At 36.8% G+C, this 23,966-nt stretch overlaps 5 protein-coding genes across 9 annotated transcripts; 3 read left to right on the top strand and 2 right to left on the bottom strand.

Annotated features, from left to right (window-relative positions):
* The first annotated feature begins 1,663 nt into the window (after positions 1 to 1,663).
* Positions 1,664 to 5,587, top strand: LOC147542101 (ER lumen protein-retaining receptor A). Its single transcript, XM_086637010.1, has 6 exons — positions 1,664 to 1,990; positions 2,145 to 2,410; positions 3,308 to 3,423; positions 4,847 to 4,920; positions 5,009 to 5,072; positions 5,175 to 5,587. The coding sequence occupies exons 1-6, from the start codon at positions 1,900 to 1,902 to the stop codon at positions 5,209 to 5,211; spliced, it is 648 nt and encodes a 215-aa protein (XP_086493136.1). The 5' UTR covers positions 1,664 to 1,899; the 3' UTR covers positions 5,212 to 5,587.
* Positions 5,588 to 6,442: 855 nt separating this feature from the next.
* On the bottom strand, positions 6,443 to 7,965 carry LOC147542100 (uncharacterized). Of its 2 annotated transcripts, none has more exons than XM_086637009.1 (5): positions 7,593 to 7,965; positions 7,367 to 7,512; positions 7,201 to 7,274; positions 6,656 to 7,121; positions 6,443 to 6,609 (listed from the first exon to the last, which is right to left on the bottom strand). In XM_086637009.1, the coding sequence occupies exons 1-4, from the start codon at positions 7,693 to 7,695 to the stop codon at positions 6,887 to 6,889; spliced, it is 558 nt and encodes a 185-aa protein (XP_086493135.1). In that variant the 5' UTR covers positions 7,696 to 7,965; the 3' UTR covers positions 6,443 to 6,609; positions 6,656 to 6,886. The 2 variants fall into 2 exon arrangements, with proteins under 2 accessions (XP_086493135.1, XP_086493133.1); XM_086637007.1 differs by having other exon boundaries at positions 6,443 to 6,585.
* Positions 7,966 to 10,817: 2,852 nt separating this feature from the next.
* Positions 10,818 to 14,823, top strand: LOC147542099 (uncharacterized). Of its 3 annotated transcripts, none has more exons than XM_086632354.1 (7): positions 10,818 to 11,071; positions 11,817 to 12,183; positions 12,526 to 12,753; positions 12,839 to 13,193; positions 13,287 to 13,414; positions 13,606 to 13,741; positions 14,318 to 14,823. In XM_086632354.1, exons 2-7 carry the CDS (start codon positions 11,840 to 11,842, stop codon positions 14,555 to 14,557), a joined length of 1,431 nt encoding a protein of 476 aa, XP_086488480.1. In that variant the 5' UTR covers positions 10,818 to 11,071; positions 11,817 to 11,839; the 3' UTR covers positions 14,558 to 14,823. The 3 variants fall into 3 exon arrangements, with proteins under 3 accessions (XP_086488480.1, XP_086488478.1, XP_086488479.1); XM_086632352.1 differs by having other exon boundaries at positions 10,966 to 11,071; positions 11,782 to 12,183; XM_086632353.1 differs by having other exon boundaries at positions 10,987 to 11,175.
* Positions 14,824 to 16,822: 1,999 nt separating this feature from the next.
* Positions 16,823 to 21,762, top strand: LOC147542098 (uncharacterized). 2 transcript variants are annotated; one of them, XM_086632356.1, is made up of 7 exons: positions 16,823 to 17,272; positions 18,539 to 18,914; positions 19,256 to 19,483; positions 19,569 to 19,923; positions 20,017 to 20,144; positions 20,313 to 20,448; positions 21,284 to 21,762. In XM_086632356.1, the coding sequence occupies exons 2-7, from the start codon at positions 18,571 to 18,573 to the stop codon at positions 21,521 to 21,523; spliced, it is 1,431 nt and encodes a 476-aa protein (XP_086488482.1). In that variant the 5' UTR covers positions 16,823 to 17,272; positions 18,539 to 18,570; the 3' UTR covers positions 21,524 to 21,762. The 2 variants fall into 2 exon arrangements, with proteins under 2 accessions (XP_086488482.1, XP_086488483.1); XM_086632357.1 differs by having other exon boundaries at positions 17,258 to 17,386.
* LOC147542097 (putative glutathione S-transferase) lies at positions 21,753 to 22,816 on the bottom strand. Its single transcript, XM_086632358.1, has 2 exons — positions 22,332 to 22,816; positions 21,753 to 22,238 (listed from the first exon to the last, which is right to left on the bottom strand). The coding sequence occupies exons 1-2, from the start codon at positions 22,647 to 22,649 to the stop codon at positions 21,894 to 21,896; spliced, it is 663 nt and encodes a 220-aa protein (XP_086488484.1). The 5' UTR covers positions 22,650 to 22,816; the 3' UTR covers positions 21,753 to 21,893.
* Positions 22,817 to 23,966: the final 1,150 nt, after the last annotated feature.

Below are 23,966 nucleotides of genomic sequence, written 5' to 3'. Positions count from 1 at the left end.
GACACTCTGGAAAAAACGGATTGAAATTTGGAGTTGATTTGGGTCCAATAAATAGGTTTCGAATAGATGCATTCATAAGGGACACTTCTGTTGGGTTTTAGGGACGCATCTGTTGGAAAGTAAAGTGACGGGTCACTTCTTTAGCAACAGACGTGTCGGCTGGGATTTGGGCCATCTGATCTGGACGTGTCCTCTTTGCGTAAATAGCCCCCAAACCAACTTTTCCTTATTGCGATTTTAGTCCCTAAATCAACCAAAAATCGATCAAACTTTAAACTTGAATATCTCATTCATCCGGAATCGGATTTGAGTGATTCTTGAGTCTAAACTTAAGAGCTCGACGAGACGAACGCAATGGTGTGCTTCGTTTCTGAGTTTGACGACGTGAACCGATCCAAAATCGGCTCCGATTCCAACAGTAAATTTATATCCCAAACTGGTCAACTACAACAGGACCTCTGTGAGTCAATAAAGTTGGGAACGCAAAAAAAATTACATATATTATGTATTTAACCATTATAATTTACATATTCGATTGGTCGTATATAGGACATTGAAAAAAGACATTATCTTCTAATTTCAGAGGATTATTAATTTGTCATGTTGCCCCTGATGATCCAAAAAATGGTCATCAGTTAACCGAGGTCAATGAGTCAAGAGAAGACCAGAGGGCCAGCGAGTCAGTCCGCGTCAAGTCAACATGGAGCTGAACTCGAAGGAGGTCTATCACTCAATCCCATAACTAGGGGGTCGACACGATTTTTATAGGCGTCTTAAGCCCTGCCCTGACTCAAATACGACCAGGACAACCCTGGAATTTGCAAGAAGGCTGGGGAAGTCTACGTCAGCAAGATCGATACCTTAAGCCCGAAACATGGGAAGGTAGAAGCGTGGTTCAAGCTTACTGACTTAATCCCGAATCTGATCAAAGATCTCAGTCGACAATTATCTCGAGTGTTTACCTGAATTGGGCTTCAAGAATTTCAAAAGGAGGAAACATCTCATCGAAGATCTAGCAACTCAGAAAAATATCTATCGATGATCCTAAAATGGAGGAACTCCTAGTTATCAAAGATACGAGATAACTCCAGAAGAAAACCCTAAATCTCATAACTACGAAATAGTAGTTTCAATTCAACACAGTGGGCCCCTAAGTTAGTGAAAGTGCGAACCTCAGACAAATACTGAGATAAGACAACTCAGATTAGATCCATCCAAATGCCCTTGGACAACCTCGACCTCAAACTGCTCAATATGAGGCCCACCGGAAATACCAAAAGAATGATGGATATTCCACCACCCTTTGGTGTAGTGGTAGGACATCCCTCTTAAGCCCATGAGGTCCTTGGGTCGAGTCTCGGTGGAAGCAGTTTATTACCATGATTTATCCCATATTCCCATGTAATTTAGTCACTAAATAAAGTAGATGTTGTCCGACTTTAGGCTCTTTGTAGTCGGGATTTAGGCCCCTTTATTATTGGTTTAACTTAAAACGGTTATCGTGCTTATCCCATCTTAATGATGTATCAATGCCTTGGAACGACTAACATAGATCGTAGTCAATTTCTCAAAAAATGATGGGCTAAGAACAAAACGAAGGAGTGCCTTTAGAGGCAGGCAGACACAGATGTACATCAAAATCCAAGTCCACTCCTTTTGAAGTGGCGGAGGTAGAAAGATAGTCGCGGTTGTTAACTGCCACGTCAGATCATCCACGTCTTTCACCCCACAAGAAGAAGCATCTATACTATAACACGCCATTATTCTCTCTACTCTCTAGAAACGTTTATATTCTCTCTCTCTCTCTCTCTCTCTCTCTCTATTTTAGTCAATCGAACTTCAAATTCTAGGGCACAAAAACCCTAACTAAAATTTTGACTTCAATTCAAGTAATTAACCATGAATATCTTCCGATTCGCCGGCGACATGACTCATTTAATCAGTGTTTTGGTTCTTCTTCTCAAAATTTACGCCACCAAATCATGTTCAGGTAATCCCTTCATTTTAGTCTTTCAGTTTTGGGGGTTTTGACCCAGTGATTATTAGGGTTTTTGTTTCAACTTTTGCTCATTCCTAATGAAAATTATTAGCTCATTTCGCATTGTCAATTAAATTAATCAAAGTTTTTGGTTGAATTTCTTTAGGGATTTCACTGAAAACACAAGAGCTTTATGCGATTGTGTTTGTGGCTAGATACTTGGATCTGTTCACAGATTTTATATCAGTTTATAATACTGTAATGAAGATTGTATTCATAGCGAGTTCTCTGGCGATTGTTTGGTGCATGAGGATTCATCCTATGGTCAAGCGATCTTATGATCGTGAACTTGATACTTTTCGGCATTATTTTCTGGTTTTAGGGTGTTTTCTACTTGCACTTGTACTTCACGAGAAGTTTACATTTCAAGAGGTACTTAATTTCTTTGTGTTTGTTATTGAACCCTAGATTTGAAGGGTATAGTCCTTAATTTAATATGTTTAGAACTGTTTGTGTGAATTTGTCTGACCTAAGGGGTATAAATGTGTCAAATGACTATGTATTCAATACATTATCAACCCTAGTTTGTAAATCATTTAGTTCCCCGACATGTTACTCGAACTTGATAGCTAATCTTTGCTATTCGGACAATGGAACCTGTGTGAAATTTCATACAACAACAATAATGCTCTCAAGTTGATCTGTAGTTTCCAAGTTCAAAGAAGGGTTGGCCCAACATCAAATGTGGTTCACTGGGAATGACCCAACATCAAATTTTCTTTTTAAAGACTTTGATTGCCTATTCGACTTAGATCGCGGGGATATCAGATGATTCACGCTAGGACCATGATAGGAATTGTTTTCAGGGATGACTTGGAATGAAGTACTATAGTAGTTTAACGAGTTTTGATATCCTTTTTTGAAGTGTGCACATAAGAATAGGGCATCTTTTTATGAAAATGGTAGCCTTAAACTTATGTTCTCAAAAGATAAAAAAAATAAAGTAGCACCGTACTGAGATAGCGATGCTCGAGTTGCGTTATTTATTGCATGATCAGAAGTCGTTATTATTTTCTTTTTCTATATTCTCCCAGAGAAGGTAAGCTGATAATTGCAATCTAGAAGTTCTTACGAGTTGACAAATTAAGTTTGCTGACGGCGTTGGTCCTCTTTTATGTGTGCAAGTTGCATGCGCTACTAGATATTTAAGAATTAGAGTAGCCTTCTGTAAATGTTACTATTGAAGAATTCAAAATGCAATTTTGTTCTTAATATCCATTTTAAGTATTTCCTCATAATTTCCCCTTCCCTTATGTTATTATGTTGTAGATCTTCTGGGCATTTTCTATATATCTGGAAGCAGTTGCTATTCTTCCCCAACTAGTGTTGCTACAGACAAGTGGAAATGTGGATAACCTAACTGGGCAATACGTTTTCTTTCTTGGGTATTACTTCTGTCTGCCCTTGAATCTGTGTTGGTCTGAAGTTGGTTTCCATTTGCATACTAAATACTATCTCTTGAATTTTGTAGTCCCTTGGTGCCGTCTCTTATGAAATGGTTCTATTGTTTTATGAATGCAAATTTAGTCATGTAATTTGATTTAGTAAGTATGCATCGCATTTGGAAATAGCTGACACCTGTGTCCTTCCTATCCCATCCAACATGTTGAAACTTGTCATATAAGCAGACGTCAGGCCATATACTGCACGACTAAACTTAGGAAGTGTAACCATGCATGAGTTCTTTCTAAAAATATACACATATCTAAATATACATGATCTACGTGGATTTTGTTGGAGTTCATATCATGACACAACATATCTAATGTAAAATGTTCATGGAGAAACTTGTAACGAAATCCAGATTATCGGGCCCAACAATATAATAGAATTAGATAGACTATACATCGTCGATTTTCATTTACTGAATGTGCATTGATATATATTAATGCAGTCCTATTTTGCGTAGAGGATTCAACGCTTCCTAATTCGTCTTTCTTGGATCATAGAGAAAACCGGACAATTCAACATGTATCCCTTTTTGGGTCCAGATGTTTCCAGTAGACTGTAATCATATTAATTTTCTTCTAGTCTTGTCTTATAGAACCCATATAGGGCGGCATGTATGTATGGCTCTGGTACAGAGTTTGAGATTCAAAATCATTACGACATATTTTTTGAATATTCATTTGAAGCTCATAGTAATGCTTTACCTAAGCAACTTTGGTGAAACTTGATGAATTCTATATATCGACAGTCTTAAAGCATAGAATTACATAGCCTCTGAATGTGCAATGTCTCTCATAATTATCTTCTCTAGGTCATACTTAAAATTGTCTTTTCGTCTAGTCCTGCAAATATGGAAGTACAAGATCACAATTAGTTGTCAAAGACGAAGCCCCAAATCCTTTTTCGACATCCCTTTGCCCTGAAGCTATCAAAATGTGGCTTTATTTAAGACCATAGTGTCTTGGTTAAGGGCCACGAGGCTAGGAAGTAAAAATTAGGCGAGTACCCAAGTCTATGGCTGGATGGAACTGCATTAGAGTACGGTTGATAAGGCTATGTAGGATTTGTTATCTGAATTCATCATCATTTTTCAAATCAAAACATCATTATTCATAAATATGAACAAACATCATCTGCACATGCTTGGTTACATTTTTCTCATATATATCTGGAGCTAAACACGAAAAACAACTCAGTCTTTCGAGACAACACAGAGATGTTATTTCCTTTTAGTTTTTGATGTTCGATTATATATCGAAGATAATAGTTCTCAGAAACAAGTTTTTATGATTCTGAATGAACCAGGCACTAAACCTCTAGACCCGCGATTCGGGATTGATTATATTGCTTGTTATGCAGGGCTTACCGTGGATTTTACATCCTAAATTGGATATACCGCTACTTCACAGAGAAGCATTTTGGTCGCTGGATATGTAAGCTCTCGAATAGAATACTCCATCTGACTATCTGAATTCATGCTTTAAGATATTGTTTCTAATTCTTGTCTACTTGGAACTGTAGCTTGTGTCTCGGGTCTCGTTCAGACAGCTCTTTATGGCGATTTCTTCTACTATTACTTTTTAAGGTGAACTCCTCGTTTCTATTTTCGAAGAAGTCATATAATAACATACATATATTATTTGTCAACGTTGAAGGTGAAAAATGATCTTCATTTAACTTGTCACAGCTGGAAAAACAACGCCAAGCTTCAGCTTCCAGCATGAGCATACCGTGGACTTCAGTCTTCATAGAAAGGGAAAGGAAACAAGAACTAATGGAATACATGCTGCTAACAACAATTCTGAAATCTGAAGATCGTGAACCATGTCTGGTTGATTTCAAGTTTCAATTTTAGTGTAAAAATTTCGAATTTGTCATGCTCATTCTAGTGGTGGGAGATAGAATTGGATGTTTTATTTTTCAAGAAACATTTCCCTTGAAAAGTCATAGTTACAATAGATAGGTGTTTTGTTGTAAGAAAACTGAAAAAGGAGAACTGAAGGGGAAGATTATTTCCTTTAAATTCATACACAGGAAATACTAGGCATGGATCATTGGATTTGATTAACTTGACATGTGATTTCTGTTTTCTTGTCTAAACATGATGGTTATGCTTCTGTTATGATACTAATTTTTTTCTCAGTGCTATCTACATAGTGGAGAGGCTTTCAGATGGCAACTAGCAGGAGAATCGAAGTAAATTTCACATCAAGAAAACCCAGGAGAGTAAATACACGCATGAAAATAGAAAAACCAAACAGCATGGAATAGATTAAGCATTATAAAAAGCACCTTCTTCTTGGACTCTATATACATGTTCTCGTACTTGCTAAGTTTCGTCTCCAATTTGAAGTTAGTCTCGTACTTGCTAAGTTTCGACTCCATGCTGTGTTAAAATTAGCCAACCGAGTAACCGACATTACCAATGTACGAAACCATAGTTAGACAATAATAAATTACCTACCCTTGACACCAACTATTCAATAATCTTTTTCTGCTCTTCGGAGTAAATATAGATGATTTACTTTTTCTTCCATGCTTGTGGCATGGGTAGCGTTTGGTCCATTTTTCTCCTCGTCAATACCTTGCTGATTTTCTTCCTTTTTTTTCAACTTCAACATTTTGAGCTCTGAGTTTCAATAGCTTGATCTTGTGAAGAGGGGCCTACATTTGTATACGTCGAGACTTTTCTTCATCTTAAAACTATTGTCCTCTAATGGGGATATGTTTGTTGATACTTGAGTTACTTGAGTGCCAACAGTTACCTTTTTCTATCTGATCATCATCAGGGAATGGGTTCCTTCTACTTTTGTTCGTTGTTCGACAAAATTAAGGTGCGGGGTGAATGTTGGAACTTTTCAGCATTGTTATAGAGATAAAAGGTAGACGGTGAGAGAGAAAGAACAAGTAAAATTACATGCTCAAAATCAAATTTTAATACTAAAATATGATAAGTTCTCCAAGAAAAAGGCATAGTGTTATTTTTTTAAATTGGACTTGTAAAGGCATAGTGTTATCATTGTCAATTGCTGTAAATGCATACAAGATTACAAGTAACTCACTCTTAAGACCACCTCTCTCTCTCTCTCTCTCTCTCTCTCTCTCTCTCTCTCTCTCTCTCTCTCTCTCTCTCTCTCTCTCTCTCTCTCTCTCTCTCTTTCTTTCTACATTGATGTCTAGACGATCCCAAAAGAACGAAAAAAAGAAAAGAAGAGAAGAAGGCATAGTGTTATAATCCTCTCTCTAAATTGGTGTCTAGATGACAAAAAAAAAACAAAAAAATTTACCAAGCTACAATGTGCCTCCAGTACCAAACAACAATAAGAAAAAATAGTAGTTTAAGTCGATCGATATTCTGTTTATCGGGAAACCTTGTGTTATGAGAAAATCAAGATAGAATCAAAATCTGCATCTTTTCCTTGGTGGCTCAAGTTGCCTCTGAGCTACTTCACTACGAGGACCTTCTTGTCTTTGTGGTTCTTGAATACGAAGAGCGTCTTCTTGTCTTTGTGGTTCTTGAATACGAAGAGCTTCTTGCATTTGAGCTTCTTTACGAAGTATTTCAGTTTTAAACAATTCCATTTGAAATGAATTCATAGGCTTCCTGTAATACTGTGCTCCTCCTTGATTACATCTAATTAACAACCATAATCAACAATCAAGAATCTTAATTAAGAATGAACAAGTAGTGGGTAATCTTAATAATTATATACCTAATTTTCTTTGTTTCTTGAAAATCATGATCAACAACAGCAACATGTATATATCCAGGAGGACTGTCGATTCGCTGCAGTTTGATAATTCATTGCAATTTTAGAGACAGAGAGAGAAACTAATAGATCAATTAAAGAGACATTATGTATAATGATGAGTTATTACCTTAACCCTTTCAAGAAATTCATAACAAGACATATCAAGAAAATCGAATTCTGTTATCACTATGACTCTTAAATGTTTCGAGGCCAAACGATGAAGATGTTCAATAGCACCATTTGCAGTATTCCGCGTAACAGTAAATCTACTCACTGTAAAAATGATAACCACATTAGAAACATAGAGAGAGAGAGAGAGAGAGACAAGTGAAATTGAATGAGGATTAAAATACCATTTGAGAATTTTTCTTCGACAAGTGTGGTGGAAATGGAAGTCAATTCCTCATCAAAAGTGGGACTTATTACCATGAGAATGGTTTGGTTATAAGTAGACATTTTCAGTTTGTAGAGAGAGAGAGAGAGAGAGAGAGAGAGAGAGAGAGAGAGAAACAAGATGTTAATCTCCAATTAGTAGTTAAAACAGGGGAACAAGTGAAGATTAAGAGAGAGAAAGTCTGATTGGAAGAAGAAGAAGGTTTTGGTGGGTGGTTGGTGAGATTAGTGAGAAGCTCTCTTTTGTAACTTTGGATGAGAGAAAGGAGAAGCCTTTAATCACCTATTAATACTAATCTAATACCCCCAAGATTTGGAAGTCAAGAATCTGACAAGAAGAAAAATTCTGTTACTTGAAACAGAATAACTGAATTTCAGTTAGGGTTTGGCAGTTAATGATAGTCAACAACTACAAATATGGGTCAACATCAGTCTTGATCAAACGGATGAAAAAGGCAGGATCAGAGAAAATATTGTAGATCTTAAAGCACAGAATCAAGAAAGAGTTAGTTGAAGTTAATTAGGGGAAATCTGCTAATACTATCTTCATGCGTCATTTCCCCATTGGCCCCCTAAAGTATGACTGCATTCCGGCGTGGCCCCTTCAAAATTAAAATATGAAAAATGTCGAGATAGCGCGTTTTCTAGTTTTCCACGTGTCGACAAAAAGTTTTAACTTTTCAAGATTAAACTTTTTATCTTTTTGTCCTCTTATTTTGATTTAGTCCTTAATAAATAATTATTATCTCTTTTCATTTTCTATCTTCATTATCTTCTTCCCTTAGTCTCTAAGGGACCTCCATTAATAGAACTCATCAAAATGACATTTTTCCAAATAATATTCTAATATATATATATATATATATATATATAATATTTATATCTTATTTGTTCATAAAAAATATTAAACAAAAAATTTCAAAAGAAAATTAAAACAAAATTTAAAGAGAGAGAGAGAGAGAGAGAAGGATATCCAGAGAGAAAGTACAAAATTTGGAACTTTAAATAAAAGTAAAATTTTCTATCTTCATCATCTTATTCCCTTCCTCATATGTGGTTCTAATTTGATGTAAAGATGCATCTTGATACCTCATCTGAACTAATAATGCAAGTAAAATGAATGAACCTGATCTTCAAGAATTATGCCAACAAAACCAACTTTAATAAAAGGGTTAATTTCATTTTGACCCTCAATTTGTGACCAACTCACCGTTATGGCTCCCATAAGTGCACTGCAGTTGGATTTGGTCCGCAAGGGTCAAATTTTTTCCGGAACTACCTTTGGGAGACAAATTAAAATTAATCCCAAAATTTTTCTAAATACTTAAACGCCACCTCATGATCCATCATTCTTCATCCACCTCACCTCCTTTCTCCTCCATCTCATCTCTTCATTCCACCTCATCTCTTCATCTTCTTCCTTTCTCTCTCTTCTTCTTCTTCTTCAGTTCTCTCTCTTTTTCTTCCTTCCTCTCGTATTTCTCTCTTTAAATACTCCGGCGAAGGGAATCCCTTCGCCGGAGGGTGTATAGAGAGAAAGAAGAAGGAAGATGAAGAATTTTTTTAAGGTGGGGTCGTCATTCAGAATTTTGCCGGTCAGCGACTTTTCGCCAGAGATGAAGTGGACAAGAAGAGATGAGATGGAGGAGAGAGGATGTGAAGTGGATGAGAAATAGAGAGATGAGGTGGCGTTTATGTTTTTAGAAAATTTCCATTTTGGCCCCCAAAGGTAGTTCCAGAAGAAAAAAATGGCCCCTGGGGGCCAAAACGGTGAGTTGGTCACAATTTGGGGGCTAAAACGGAATTAACCCTTAATAAAACCTTTCAGAGTTCTCTTGACATTCATTCCATTGCATTGCCATATCCATTATCTCCGTCTCCAATTACAGGAATTGACACAACTTTTGTAATTTAAAGAACTTTTTCTACCATTTCCCCATATGAAAAGCATTTTCAAGAAAGTTTAGTTCTTCTTCCTTTTTTCCTTATTCTTCATACTGAATAGTTTCATTTTGTCAATTGTGAGTAACTAACCATCTTATATTAGGGTGTTAGATAAAGTTTATGATTATAACTATTTTATGGATGTGATTTATATGTGAGTCAAATAATTCGTAGATTGAATTCTCGAATATTGTTAAGTTTTGATTGCTTCTAACGAATATATCTTCCGGATTTTAGGCTATTCATGTTATAAAACCATAGTAATATAAATAATTAGTTGACTAATGCTAGTACATCATCTTTAGAATTGTGACATGGATGGATTCGATAACCCTAGGTTCTCCCCTTTTTCTGAGTATTAAGTTATTTGTTATTTAGTATTTTATTATTTTACCACCAAAATCACTTTCAAAACAAAAACCGTGCTACTTGTAAGTCTTAGAATAAGTTTTACTTAGTCTCTGAGGATCGACACCGGTCTTACCGAGTTAATACTACTTGATACCCGTATACTTGTGGGTATAGACCTTTTAGGGTGTACCCTTTTTGGGACGGTCAGAAATCCCTACAACTTCATAGTTCTTTGTGTTATGACTTTTCTTCAGTGCTCTTCCAAACATATATGGTCAATTTCAGAAAACACTACGAAACCTAGCAAAATCCTAATCAAAACCCTAATACCAACTCCCTCTCGATGAATTCTGATAAAAACATAGGATTCCAAAAGATCAAAAACATATCCTGGATGTCGATTACAAACGCCAATGAACTAATGAATTCAAAAAGTTAGAATGAAACTCTAATGAGGAAAAAGGAACGAGAAGAAGAAAATGAAGAAGGAAGAAAGAAGAGAGAGAAAGAAAAAAAATCAGCCACGGTCGTCGCCCGTGCTCGTCCGACGGCTGTGATTGTCCGACGGCTGACGACGATCTAACGTAGTTAAGTCAAACGCTGGTTGAGGGCTTGAGGCATTGCTTCTTAAACACACATTGTCTTTAACAGAATTAGAGATTGCTTTTAGCGAGATTGCCTATAACAAATCTGGACATTGACTATAAAATCTCCCAAATTTAGATTCATTTTGGAAAATTTTCACGTGCAATTTAACGCTCCAAGTCCAGATTTACACGTGGTCCGCCATAAAATCTTAAATATCATTTCTAATGCAGAACAGTAATCAAGAATTTGTTTAGTTTTGCATTGAGATGCAGTAATGGAGGCAAAGTTGTGAGTCAACATAGAGCTCCTATGGCAGTAATGTAGGGTATCTATACAACTACCTAAGGTGGCAAATTTTGACTTTTGGGAAGATAAAGATGACCAAGTCAGCCTACGTGGCACAATATGATTGGTTGAATTGCGTCATTGTGTTTTCTGGTGGATTTTATAGGGAAAAGAAAGTAGCCGTGATCGGCTTCCTTCTTCTTTCATTCTTAATCCGTTGAATCTTCTCTCTCACGACTTTCGTCAATGTTTTAGCTGTTATAGGAGGTTCGTTTCTCTCTCCAAATTTTCTTCTTCAATTTTGAGCTCCTGTTTTCATTTGCCTCCCATTTTTCGTTGGATACCATATCATTCTTACCAGGTTTGTTTCCACTCGTAGAATCTCCTTTTTTCTATCTCCTTATTGCATGTAGATTTAATTATCATTTGATGAATTAGGGTTCTTTCTCAATGCATGAATCCAGCTATACCTCTTTTCTGTTGAAATGATGAATGGATCTGATTACCGGATCTCTATGTTCTGTTCATTTTACCTCTTGAATCACAATTCTAATAGTAGTATATGAGTATTTGTTTGTGAATTGGACGCCAGATCTCTGTTTAAATCACTTGTTTTTTGGATAGTAATGCTTCTATAGATGGATCTAGTATAGGTCAAAAAAATTTCTGTTTTTGGATAATGCAAACTAATTTTTGTTATCAATAGATCTAATTTCCTAATCTATTAGTACAAAAACAGAAGAGGAAAAACAGATTAGCTTTATGAGTTTTGTTGAGGTTTGATTAACTGAAATGACCTGTAGATGATGTAACATTTTTGTTCATATCTGGGTGAGGGAAGGTGAGGTCACATAATACAGATCGTTATCTACTGCAAACTGGTTAACCGAAAAAAGCATTTGCTTTTGTTTATTGCGGTGAAAATTGTCATATGATCTTTTATTCTTTTACATATTCTCTATGCTAAATTGATATACTGAGTGTTATTCATGAATGGGTTTTGACATGTTGGACAGGATTTAGGTTTTTGTAATTCAAAATGGGAGGAGGGTTTAGAGTACTGCATCTTGTGAGGCCTTTCTTGGCATTTCTTCCCGAAGTTCAGAGTGCGGATCGGCGAGTTCCTTTCAGGGAGAAGGTTATATACACTGTGATATCTCTGTTCATATTTCTGGTGTGCAGTCAGCTTCCGCTCTATGGCATACACTCCACAACTGGGGCGGACCCATTCTATTGGATGCGAGTTATTCTTGCGTCAAGCCGTGGGACTGTTATGGAACTTGGGATCACTCCTATTGTGACTTCTGGGCTGGTGATGCAGCTCTTAGCTGGCTCAAAAATCATTGAAGTCGACAACAGTGTTCGTGAGGATCGTGCCTTATTGTAAGTTATCTAAGCTATGTCATCTACCCACTATTTATATATGTGAGTTTTTTATGCATTGTGCTGGTTATGTTTGAATTCCCATTACAGATGCAGCTAATATCTTCTTCTGGATACTATTCCACTTCTTGTTCCATATTATGAACATAATCCATCTGGTCTCCTTTTGTCATGTTTTCTGCTCTTTTTGTTTTATTTCTTTTTGGGTTGGGTTCGCAATGTGCTAGTGTGTTAGCTAATGTGTTTTTTTGCTTTTGAGAGAGGAAGAAACGATCTTTACCCCTTTAAAGTAGATGAGATATGTTATAATGATTAATGGATTCTATGTTACCATCTTCACAGAAATGGTGCACAGAAGTTGCTTGGCATTCTGATAGCTGTGGGTGAAGCGGTTGCTTATGTCCTATCTGGAATGTATGGTAGCGTCGGCCAACTTGGTGTCGGCAACGCCATCCTTATCATTATCCAACTCATTTTCGCTGGTATTATTGTCATATGTTTAGATGAACTTCTTCAGAAAGGATATGGTCTTGGATCTGGTATTTCTCTATTCATCGCAACCAATATCTGGTAAGCTTCCTACTCTATTCACCATGTAGTTACTGCCTAAAAAAATTTGTATCTGGAGACTTAGTATCTGTTGTCTATCTTACAGCGAGAGCATCATCTGGAAAGCATTTAGTCCCACAACCATCAATAGTGGACGAGGAGCTGAGTTTGAAGGCGCTGTTATAGCTTTGTTCCATTTACTGATAACTCGGACAGATAAAGTTCGTGCTCTGCGCGAGGCCTTCTACCGGCAAAACCTTCCAAATGTGACAAATTTACTCGCCACAGTCTTGATCTTCCTCATCGTTATCTACTTCCAAGGGTTCCGTGTTGTCCTGCCTGTTAGGTCAAAGAATGCTCGTGGCCAACAAGGGTCATATCCTATTAAGCTGTTCTATACTTCGAACATGCCTATCATTCTACAATCTGCTCTTGTGACCAACCTTTACTTCATTTCTCAGGTAAGATATATAACATGCAGGTGAAATTGGAATTCTTTGTATTCATGTTTCCCCAACATTCTCAGCTAATTGATAACACCATATTTTGTGCAGTTGCTTTACAAGAGATACAGTGGAAATTTCCTTGTGAATCTGCTTGGTAAGTGGAAGGAATCTGAATATTCTGGTGGACAATTCATCCCTGTTGGTGGTATTGCCTACTATATTACTCCACCTTCGAGGTAATCAATTATCCATAGCTTTCCTTTCTTGTACTGCTATCGTATATCAGCAAGATTTAGCAAGAGTTTCCTTCTTTTCTTTTTGTTCTGAAAATTGTTCTAGCAAGATCTTAACTTTACGCTTCTTATGTTTCTTGTTAGTCCCCTGTTTCCTCTTGATTGGGCACTTACTCCCTTACCGGTTTCTGCAGTTTGGCGGATATGGCAGCAAATCCCTTCCATGCATTGTTTTATCTTGTATTTATGCTGACAGCTTGTGCGCTTTTCTCTAAGACTTGGATCGAAGTTTCTGGATCCTCTGCCAGAGACGTAGCTAAACAGCTCAAGGTATTTTAATTTTCACTTGTAATTTTCTTTCCTGAAGATTACATCAGTTCAACCCTTTAATTGCTGATGAGTGAAAACCAACGTTTACCGTTCTTGTCTGCTGATGTATATACTTTTGTGGCAAGAGATAAAAGACTATATTAGGGTCTCCCTTTTCATATAGTTTTGTAGTTCTTTGGTTGCTAATTGGTACTTTGCCATTTACATGTTTCTTATTCTCTTTGCAAGGCAATACCATCAAATGTGTCTGCATATTAGTATATCTCAGGCGTAGGAACTTGAATACTTGTCAAGTAGGAGACTGAAATAACTTTTCATCTTGAGGGAGAATTGTTTTTTGTACTCATATTGGAGGACTCCAGAATCTCTGATTTTAGCTAATTGAATTAATCTCTTCAATGTCTTCATCTTGATCCTATGTAAAACCCTTAAGCTTGTAGGCGAATTATTGTCCTACTTTTATTATCACACTGCTAACTGTTGAGTTATATTTCGTGTTGTTTGGATTTCAAAAAAGTATTACTTCCAACTGTTTTTTTAGTACCATCGCCATAATTTCCAAATTCTGCATTACAGGAGCAACAAATGGTGATGCCAGGTCATCGTGAATCAAATCTACAAAAAGAATTGAATCGATACATCCCAACAGCAGCAGCATTTGGAGGAATGTGCATCGGAGCACTAACAGTGTTGGCTGACTTCATGGGGGCAATCGGTTCAGGAACTGGTATTCTTCTAGCCGTCACAATCATCTACCAATATTTCGAGACATTTGAGAAGGAAAGAGCTAGTGAACTTGGGTTCTTTGGTCTCTAAATTTTGGTCTATAAAATTCGGAGAAATGGGGTCGTTGGGGCGAACACGAGAGCTCGTTCCTCCAGATGTTTCGGGCCCTTGAAATTTGTAAAATCACAGAGGGGTAGAGAATGAGAACATAACTTATCATACAACCAGGATAGTTCAAGTTTTAGCTTTTGTTTTGTTCATGTTGTTGTTTTGGTAGAGTTTATGTATGTTGGCACAGAAAAAAGAGGCAAAAATAAGAAAAATTCCGCTTAAAATCAATTTTAGTTATACTTCAAGCTTGTGCTTTGCTCTATTGATGGTATCACTTCTGAAATGCCTATAATTATACAATTGGCTCCCTTCATCGATTCCTAGCGACAGAGTTACTAGTAATTTGACCATTTCCCTTGAGTTGCAACTATGCACTGAACTGCCCTAACTTGATAAAATTAGGAGTCAGTCGTTCTATCTATATCTATAATCAATTACATAAAATAAGTTGAAAGATGCTTCAGAGATCTATTTATGGATTGAAGCATGCAAGTAGGAGATGGAATCCTCAATTCGACGTGGCAATCGAAAAATTTTGATTTCTTGAAAAATGAGGAAGAGTCTTGTGTATACAAGAAGGTAAGTGCGGGTAACTTAACTTTCTTGGTCATATATGTTGATGGCATACTACTCATTTGAAATAACATTTCGATGCTAGAATCAATTAACAACTGGTCGCGAAAATGTTTTGGATGGAGGACCTTGGTAAAGCAGAATACATAATGAGCATTGAGATCTATAGAGATAGATCGAGAAGGATGTTTGAACTAAGCTAGATTCTGGACAAATTCAATATGAAAGACTCTAAAAGAGGATTTCTTCTCATATCCCATGACACATTGCTAAGCAAGAATCAGTGCCTGAAGGACCTTGTCAGAAGGCATGCATGAATAAGATTTCCTAGGCATCGACAATAGGATCTATCATGTACGTCATGACATGTACTCGCCCAGACGTCTCATTTGCTTTAAGTATGTGTAGTTATTGTTACCAATCAAATCCAGGTGAAGCACACTGAACCGCTGCGAAGAACATCCTGAAGTACTTAAGAAGAACTAAGAATCAGATCTTGGTATATGGCGAAGAAGAGAAACTGGTTGTAAAAGGGCAAGCGGATGCCAGAGACAATTTCTCGTCCCAATGTGGTTTTATATGTTGCTTAAATGGAAGAGCAGTGAGTTAGAAAAGTTCGAAACAAAACACTGTTGTAGACTTTACCATGGAAGCAGAATACCTAGTAACTTTGAAAGCAGTCGAGGAAAGAGTTTGGATTAAGAAGTTCATCATGGAACTTGGTGTCATACCGGACACAGAGAAAAGAATAGCTCTTTATTGTGATAACAATGAAGCAATTGTCTGAGCCAAGGAACCGAGAGCACACCAGAATCCAAGCAGATCCAAAGAAAGTATCACGTGGTCAGAGATATCACAGAAAGGAAGAACGCGGTCATTTGAAAGGTACACAAGGAATACAATGTGGTGGATCCGTTGACTAAACTGTTATCTCAACCCACACTTAAAAGTCATACAAAGAGCGTCGGTGTAAAACGCATTTGAGAATGACACTAATGTCTTTTAGATTCATGAAAGAGTTTTATGTATTTTAATTACTTACATTTGTTATCAGAGATAAAATTGTTTATTTTGTCGTTAAAAGCCTTAGTTTAGTATTTAAGCGACAGTTCTTATATGATTAATAGATTGCAAATAGGTTTATCAGATGCATTATCTGATAAATGAAACCATATTAAGTAAACATGGATTCGTCATCTGCTGCCTAGTTCAGGTCATTGAATGGGCAACAATGATTCATGAAAGCTAGCATGTGAGTTGATTGATAGTGTTGCATAATTAGAGAATATGCACTGAATAACCCACCATGAGAGTTCTTCAAATGGTTGAACGTCATAGACTCTCATTGACAAGATTAAAGAGATTCCTAAAAACATGAGCGCTCCACTCATCTTATGTAGGGAATGTCGAGTTTTAGTTCACTTAAACGCCACACGTAAAAGGAGACTATAAAGACAGATATGGTAAGACATGATAGACATGAAGCTGGGTGAGAGTAAAAGTATGGATAATGTCCAGCTAAAAATTTATGTTCGATGTCTCTAGGCCACTTAACGAGTGACAACTGAAATGCATGACCATGCTCAAATAAGATTGAGGAGTTAATCATTTGTTTGGACAATTGAATTCGAGATCAAGAAAGTTTGAAAGGGATGACATTTGTTTGGATAGTTGAACTCGAGATCAAGAAAGTCCCAAAGGGATGACGTTTCAAATGAGATTCTAAGTGACAAGGGAATCGAACATTGCACTTCTTATAAGACAAGTGGGAGATTGAATGAGATATCTTTCGATGAAGATGTCAATGCGATCAATTTGTCGGACATGCCAAATAAAAAAGATCATCTAGTCTGAACGTTTTAGGGATTGTAATGTTTAGTTAGAAACCAATTATAATCTACAGAAGTTCAGATCATCGCAGTGTTACACAAACCTGATCTTACAATGGGTTACACAAAAGAGTGTCGACTAGGTCTGACGTGAGGGAACGAGATTAATTACCCGGACCACGTCTCCTGTTTACAGTGAGAAGAAAAGAGCAGCCGTGATCTATTTTATTTCATTCTTTCATATGATCGGTTGAATATTCCGTCCACGGCTTTCTTCAACCTTCGTTCTAAGGTTCGTCTCCCTCCCTCCCTCTCTCTCTCTCTCTCTCTCTCTCTCTCTCTCTCTGCGTTGTCTTCAATTTTTCGAGCTTCTGTTTTTATTCATCTCTGATTTTCGCTGGATAAGGTGAGGTCTATTTCGCTTGGTAGAAGCTCCCTTTTCTATCTGTCTATTTCTCTTGTTGCATGTAGATATGAATCAGAATCTGTCATATTAGGGTTCAATCTCAATGCATGCTATTACTCCTTTCCGTTTCAATGATTCACGGATCTGATCAGTAGATCTAGATTTTCTTTATTTTTACCTGTTGAATTACAAAACTCATAGTATGTATTTGTTGGCGAATTGAATACGAGATATCAGGTTTAAATTACTTGTTTCTTTTTTAATACTCAGTAAAGCTTCTATTGATTGATGGATTAGTAATCTTTTGTTTTGGGATTAACAGATCTAATTTCCCGATCTATTTCAAATATATTTGGTTTTGTCAAATTCATTCTGTTTTGGTTAACTGATATGACGTGAAGATGTAACATAAATTTTTGTTCATATCTGGATAAGGAGAGGTGAGGTCACATGATAAAGATTGTTATCTAATTTAGTGCATTGTGGTTTTGTGACTTTGTTTGGGCTGATTTTTTTTTGTGGGGCAAAAAGTTTTGCTTGATTGTAAAGGTACAAAAAGGGTTAACCAAAGAAAGCTTTTGCTTTAGTTTATTGCGGTTATCCTTCAAAGGAAAAGGAAAATTGTCTGTCAAAACCAATGTTACGTGGTACACGGATCGCTCTGGTACGTGGTACCGGTACGCGATACACTGCCATGTGAGTATCGGGTACGCTAAGGGAATACTTCTTTGGTCAATATTTTCGGTCCTAGTACGTTTTGGAACTATATTACTAGGCAATAAATACTCTTTATGATGAATTTATAATGGATACACCTACTCTCAGACATCTTTTCTCCATAAAAAATACAAAGTAACAAGCTAATTACAAAAATTCTTGTAGTTAACTATCCTACTAGTCGAACTTACATGTTTCTAAAAAGAGTTTAGGTTAATTAATGCTAAAAATTTCGATTCGCTAATTTTGGGGTACTGGACCATGAACCCACCTAAAAAGGATACGGAGAATCGGGTAAGCAGTACGCAGGGGAATGAGAGTATATGGTAACATTGGTCAAAACGAAGCAGAGAGTTCGTGTGATTTTTTATTCTTTTACATGTTCTCTTTGCTAAATCAATACACTGACTGTTATTCATTAATGGGGTTTGACAGGTTGGATTGGATTTAGTTTTTTGTAATCCAAAATGGGAGGAGGGTTTAGAGTGCTACACCTTGTGAGGCCTTTCTTGTCATTTCTTCCCGAAGTTCAGAGTGCAGATCGGCGAGTTCCGTTCAGAGAGAAGGTTATATACACTGTGATATCTCTTTTCATATTTCTGGTGTGCAGTCAGCTTCCTCTCTATGGCATACACTCCACAACTGGTGCAGACCCATTCTATTGGATGCGAGTTATTCTTGCCTCCAACCGTGGGACTGTTATGGAACTTGGGATCACTCCTATTGTGACTTCTGGGCTGGTGATGCAGCTCTTAGCTGGCTCAAAAATCATTGAAGTCGACAACAGTGTTCGTGAGGATCGTGCCCTATTGTAAGTTATCTAAGCTATGCCATCTACCCATTATATTATATACGAGTTTTTAATGCGTTCTGCTGGTTACGTTTGGATTCTCATTACAGATGCTGCTAATATCTTGTTCTGAATGCAATTTCACTTCTTGATTATGGAATGAACATAATGCATCTGGTCTCCTTTTTTCATGTTTTCTGCTCTTTTTGTATTATTGCTTTTTGGGTTAGGTTTGCAATGTGCTAGTGTGTTAGCTAATGTGTTTTTTTTGCTTTTGAGAGAGGAAGAAACAATCTTTACCCCTTTAAAGTAGATGAGATATGTTATAATGATTAATGGATTCTATGTTACCATCTTCACAGAAATGGTGCACAGAAGTTGCTTGGCATTCTGATAGCTGTGGGTGAAGCGGTTGCTTATGTCCTATCTGGAATGTATGGTAGTGTCGGCCAACTTGGTGTGGGGAATGCCATCCTTATCATTATCCAACTCTGTTTCGCTGGTATTATTGTCATATGTTTAGATGAACTTCTTCAGAAAGGATATGGTCTTGGATCTGGTATTTCTCTCTTCATTGCAACCAATATCTGGTAAGCTTCCTACTCTATTCACCATGTAGTTACGGCATAAAAGAATTTGTATCTGGACACTTAGTATTTCTTAACTATCTTACAGCGAGAGCATCATCTGGAAAGCATTTAGTCCCACAACCATCAACAGTGGAAGAGGAGCTGAGTCTGAAGGTGCTGTTATTGCTTTGTTCCATTTACTGATAACTAGGACAGATAAAGTCCGTGCTCTTCGTGAGGCTTTCTACCGGCAGAACCTTCCAAACGTGACAAATTTACTCGCCACAGTCTTGATCTTCCTCATTGTTATCTACTTCCAAGGGTTCCGTGTTGTCTTGCCTGTTAGGTCCAAGAATGCTCGTGGCCAACAAGGGTCATATCCTATTAAGCTGTTCTATACTTCGAACATGCCTATCATTCTACAATCTGCTCTTGTGTCCAACCTTTACTTCATTTCTCAGGTAAGATGTATAACATGCAGGTGAAATTGGGATTCTCTATATTCCTGTTTTCATAACATTCTCAGCTAATTGATTACACCATATTTTGTGCAGTTGCTTTACAAGAGATACAGTGGAAATTTCCTTGTGAATCTGCTTGGTAAATGGAAGGAATCTGAATATTCTGGCGGACAATTCATCCCTGTTGGTGGTATTGCCTACTACATTACTCCACCTTCGAGGTAATCAATTACTTCATAACTTCTCTATCTTGTTTCGCTATTGTAGAACACGAAGATATTTTTTTTTCAGCAGAGAGTTTTGGCAAGAGAGATTGCCTTTATTTTGTTATTTCTTGCTTGTTGGTCTTGTCCCATATTTTGCCACTTACTTCGTTCCCACTTCTGCAGTTTGGCGGACATGGCAGCAAATCCCTTCCACGCGTTGTTTTATCTTGTATTTATGCTATCAGCGTGTGCACTTTTCTCCAAGACTTGGATTGAAGTTTCTGGATCCTCTGCTAGAGATGTAGCTAAACAACTCAAGGTACGCTTTTTCACTTTTAAATTTCTTTGCTCTAGTATTCTATTATTATATCACTGTTATGATTTACGGAAATGTGAAGACCATATCAAACATTACCCGTGCTTGTATTCTGACTTATATATTTTGTGCGAAGAGATGCAAACTGAAAATGCCGTTCCATGTATCTATATATCTCAGTCATTAGATACCCCTTTATTTAGTTTTGTACTTGTTCAGTTGTTAGTCTCTATTTGGCATTTGCACACATATTCATCTCCTTACAAGGCAATACAATCAAATGAGTCTGGACTCTGGATATTAGTATATCTCAAGAAGTAAGAGTTGGAATATCTTTTGTCCGATTGTAGCTTTTCATCCGGAGCAATGAATTTTCTTATTTCATAGGTTGACTTCAGAAAAGGCTATTTACCACTACAAGAGAATTTAATGTGGATAATACGAGTAAAGGATGGACCATAATATCGGAATACAAGGATTCATTACTTGGTCTTCAAGTATGATGTTTTTCATCTTGATCCTATTCGAACCTTGGCTTGTAGGTGTATTGTCTTTTTGTAGTCCCCACTTCATACTAGTTGTACTTCTCCTAGATTCTGAAACCTATTGAATACCCATAAATTTCATTTCTGTTGAGTGTAGATTAATAATTTCACATACACGAGCACTAAGAATCCAACCGTTGTTTGTGGTTTTGATTGCTTTTAATTGTGGAACTCTGTAATTTCTGTATGACTCCTTCCTAATTTGAATTATACTTCATATACTTTGGATTTCGAAAAAAATTAACCTATTTGTCTTTACCATGTCGGCATAATTTCCAAACGTCGTAATGCAGGAGCAACAAATGGTGATGCCAGGACATCGTGAATCAAATCTACAAAAAGAATTGAATCGTTACATTCCTACAGCAGCAGCATTTGGAGGAATGTGCATCGGAGCACTGACAGTATTAGCCGACTTCATGGGGGCAATCGGTTCAGGAACGGGTATTCTTCTGGCAGTCACAATCATCTATCAATATTTCGAGACATTTGAGAAGGAAAGAGCTAGCGAACTTGGGTTTTTTGGCCTCTAAGATAACGCTAATATATAGTTTAGTTTCGAGAAGTGAACGCTAAAGTTTACACCCAACAGTTTCACCAACAAAAATCCCTTGCAATTTGTAACATGACAAAGGGATTAGAGAATGAAAGCATAACGGATCATACAACCAGGATAGTTCAAGTTTTAGTTTGTTCATGTTTTGTTTTTGGTAGACGGCAGACTTTATGTATCTGACAGAAAAAAGAGGCAAAATAGAAAAATCCGCTCAAATCGATCTCAATTATTTTGGTAGACGATAGACTTTTTGTTATAACATCCATAATAATTAGTACATCAAACCCAAGCATAAGCCATAAGGAAGTCCAATCCAAACAAAATGACCCAATTTAAAACCTATCTTATTACTCAATTCCATGCCATTGTTTGAGTTCCAATACAAATCCATATACCTTTTCTTGTGGAGGGAGGGACTTAGAAACACTCTCTTTCTCCATGCATTTCTTTGCCCAACCCACTAATCTTGGACACTCAGCTTCAATACTGAACTTCCCACAAGTCTCATAAGAGTAAAACCAACTGTAATATGGAATCAAAGCCACATCTAAAAACCCTAAATTCTCACCACCAAAGTAAGTCTTGCCTTTGAGCTCCCCTTCCAACACTTTCAAGATTTCTATGAATTCCTTCTTAGCATTCTCTTGTTCTTCTCCTTTTGTCATCCATACTTTCTTCCCAACTACATACACCTACAAAATTTTTAAGAAGCTTAATTTTCAAGAAAAAGAGGCAAGAGAGAGAGGAAAAAGAGAGAGAGAGAGGAAAAAGAGAGAGAGAGATACCTTCTTGTCCACATAATCAGCCCAAAACCTAACTTTAGATTTCCCAAAAGGATCAATGGGTAACAATAAAGGATGTTTGTCCTTCCAAACCTCATCAATATATTCAAGAATTATGAGGGATTCAGATATAGGTTTTCCATTATGGATCAAAACAGGAATCATTTTATGAACTGGGTTCATCTTTAAAAGCAAAGGACTCTTATCTCTAATACTTTCTTCCTTGTATTCATATTTGATACCTTTTTCAGCCAAAGCAATTCTTGCCCTCATTCCAAATGGACTTGGCCAAAAATCTAACAGAACTAACTCTTCTTCCATTGTTTTGCTACTTCAAATTATGTTCTTCCCTTTGAATTTCTACTTCATTTATAAGCCTCATATGGTCAGGAGAATATAATTTCGAAAATGTCCCAGCCAAGGACAAAGTTGGGGTTAATTCAATGGCGCCGTTGGATTCACGCCACTTTCTTTGTTCGATGAAACACGACAAAACTTTCCTATAATGATTGATATAAGTTCGCGTCACCCATGACGGGATTCACAATATTATATATACATCTCTACAATTCTATAATCCAACAATTGTATAAGTGTCAGTAACCTGGATACATGACTATAAATGTGTGATATAGATTATAATTTTCCTAGGAAGCTAGGACCACATGGATAAATTTTCAGATTCCTAGTCTTAGAAGAAGCTTTTATTCTTATCGAAAATCATAATTATTTTATATTTTAAGGGGTTAATGATACTTTATAGTTTTATTATAACGAGTCATCACGCGTTTATCGCCTAAACTTGTAGGTGTTAGGTCAAGCAAATAATGTCTCAGTTTAAGTGTCTTTTGTTTCGTATTTTCTTCTCGATGTTCTATTTATTTGAAAAGACAAGTTATATTTTGTTTAGTTAAAAGTTTGAAAATGTTCGTCAATTCCAATGCAAAATGAACACAATTCATTTCAGAAATCAAAGCTTAATTTGGTTTTAGCCCCCATTTGTAACTGACTTGCTATTTTAGCTGTCATAGGTGTCTGCCAGTTCGATTTGTCTCCCTAAGACCAAAAAGATTCAATTTTTCAGGAAATAGTTTTAGCCCCCAAGAATTAGGCCCAATAAATATTAAAACATTAATTCCACATCATCTCCCTTTCTATCCTCCACTTCATCACATCTTTCCTCTCCCTCATCTCTCCGTCTCTCCACCTCAACCTTCTTCCCCGGTAGAAAGTCGCCCACCAACAACCTTCAACAATCCTCCTCCTTCTCTTTCTTTCTTCTTCTTGTTCTTCTCTTTCTTCTTCTTTTCTCTTTCTTCTTCGGAGCCCTTGCATGCGAAGTGTGAAAACTCAGACTTTCAAGGTCCGGAAATCCAGATCTTAAAGAGTCGTTTGGATCTTATCCCTTCCTCCATAGACAACCAATAAGTAAATAATTTTTCAAACCAGAAACATAATAAACATAAAAAAAAATTTAACTTGCTATATTTTGTACCCCGTTTATTTTTTACGTGGTCGCATCTCCAATTTTCACATGTCCACCATTTGACCCTGTTTGCCATCTCCACTGCCTAAAACTAGATTCTTCCTTGTTGTCTTTTGTTTTTTTTTTTTTCGTTGAAATGTTGTCTTTTGTTG

This window comes from Eschscholzia californica, unplaced genomic scaffold (assembly GCF_041429995.1).
Source record: "Eschscholzia californica isolate CP2 unplaced genomic scaffold, dmEscCali1.0.p SCAF_4, whole genome shotgun sequence".
Lineage (NCBI taxonomy): Eukaryota > Viridiplantae > Streptophyta > Magnoliopsida > Ranunculales > Papaveraceae > Eschscholzia > Eschscholzia californica.
The sequence above is the reverse complement of the archived record's forward strand: the minus strand, read 5'-3'. Positions and strand labels throughout refer to the sequence as shown.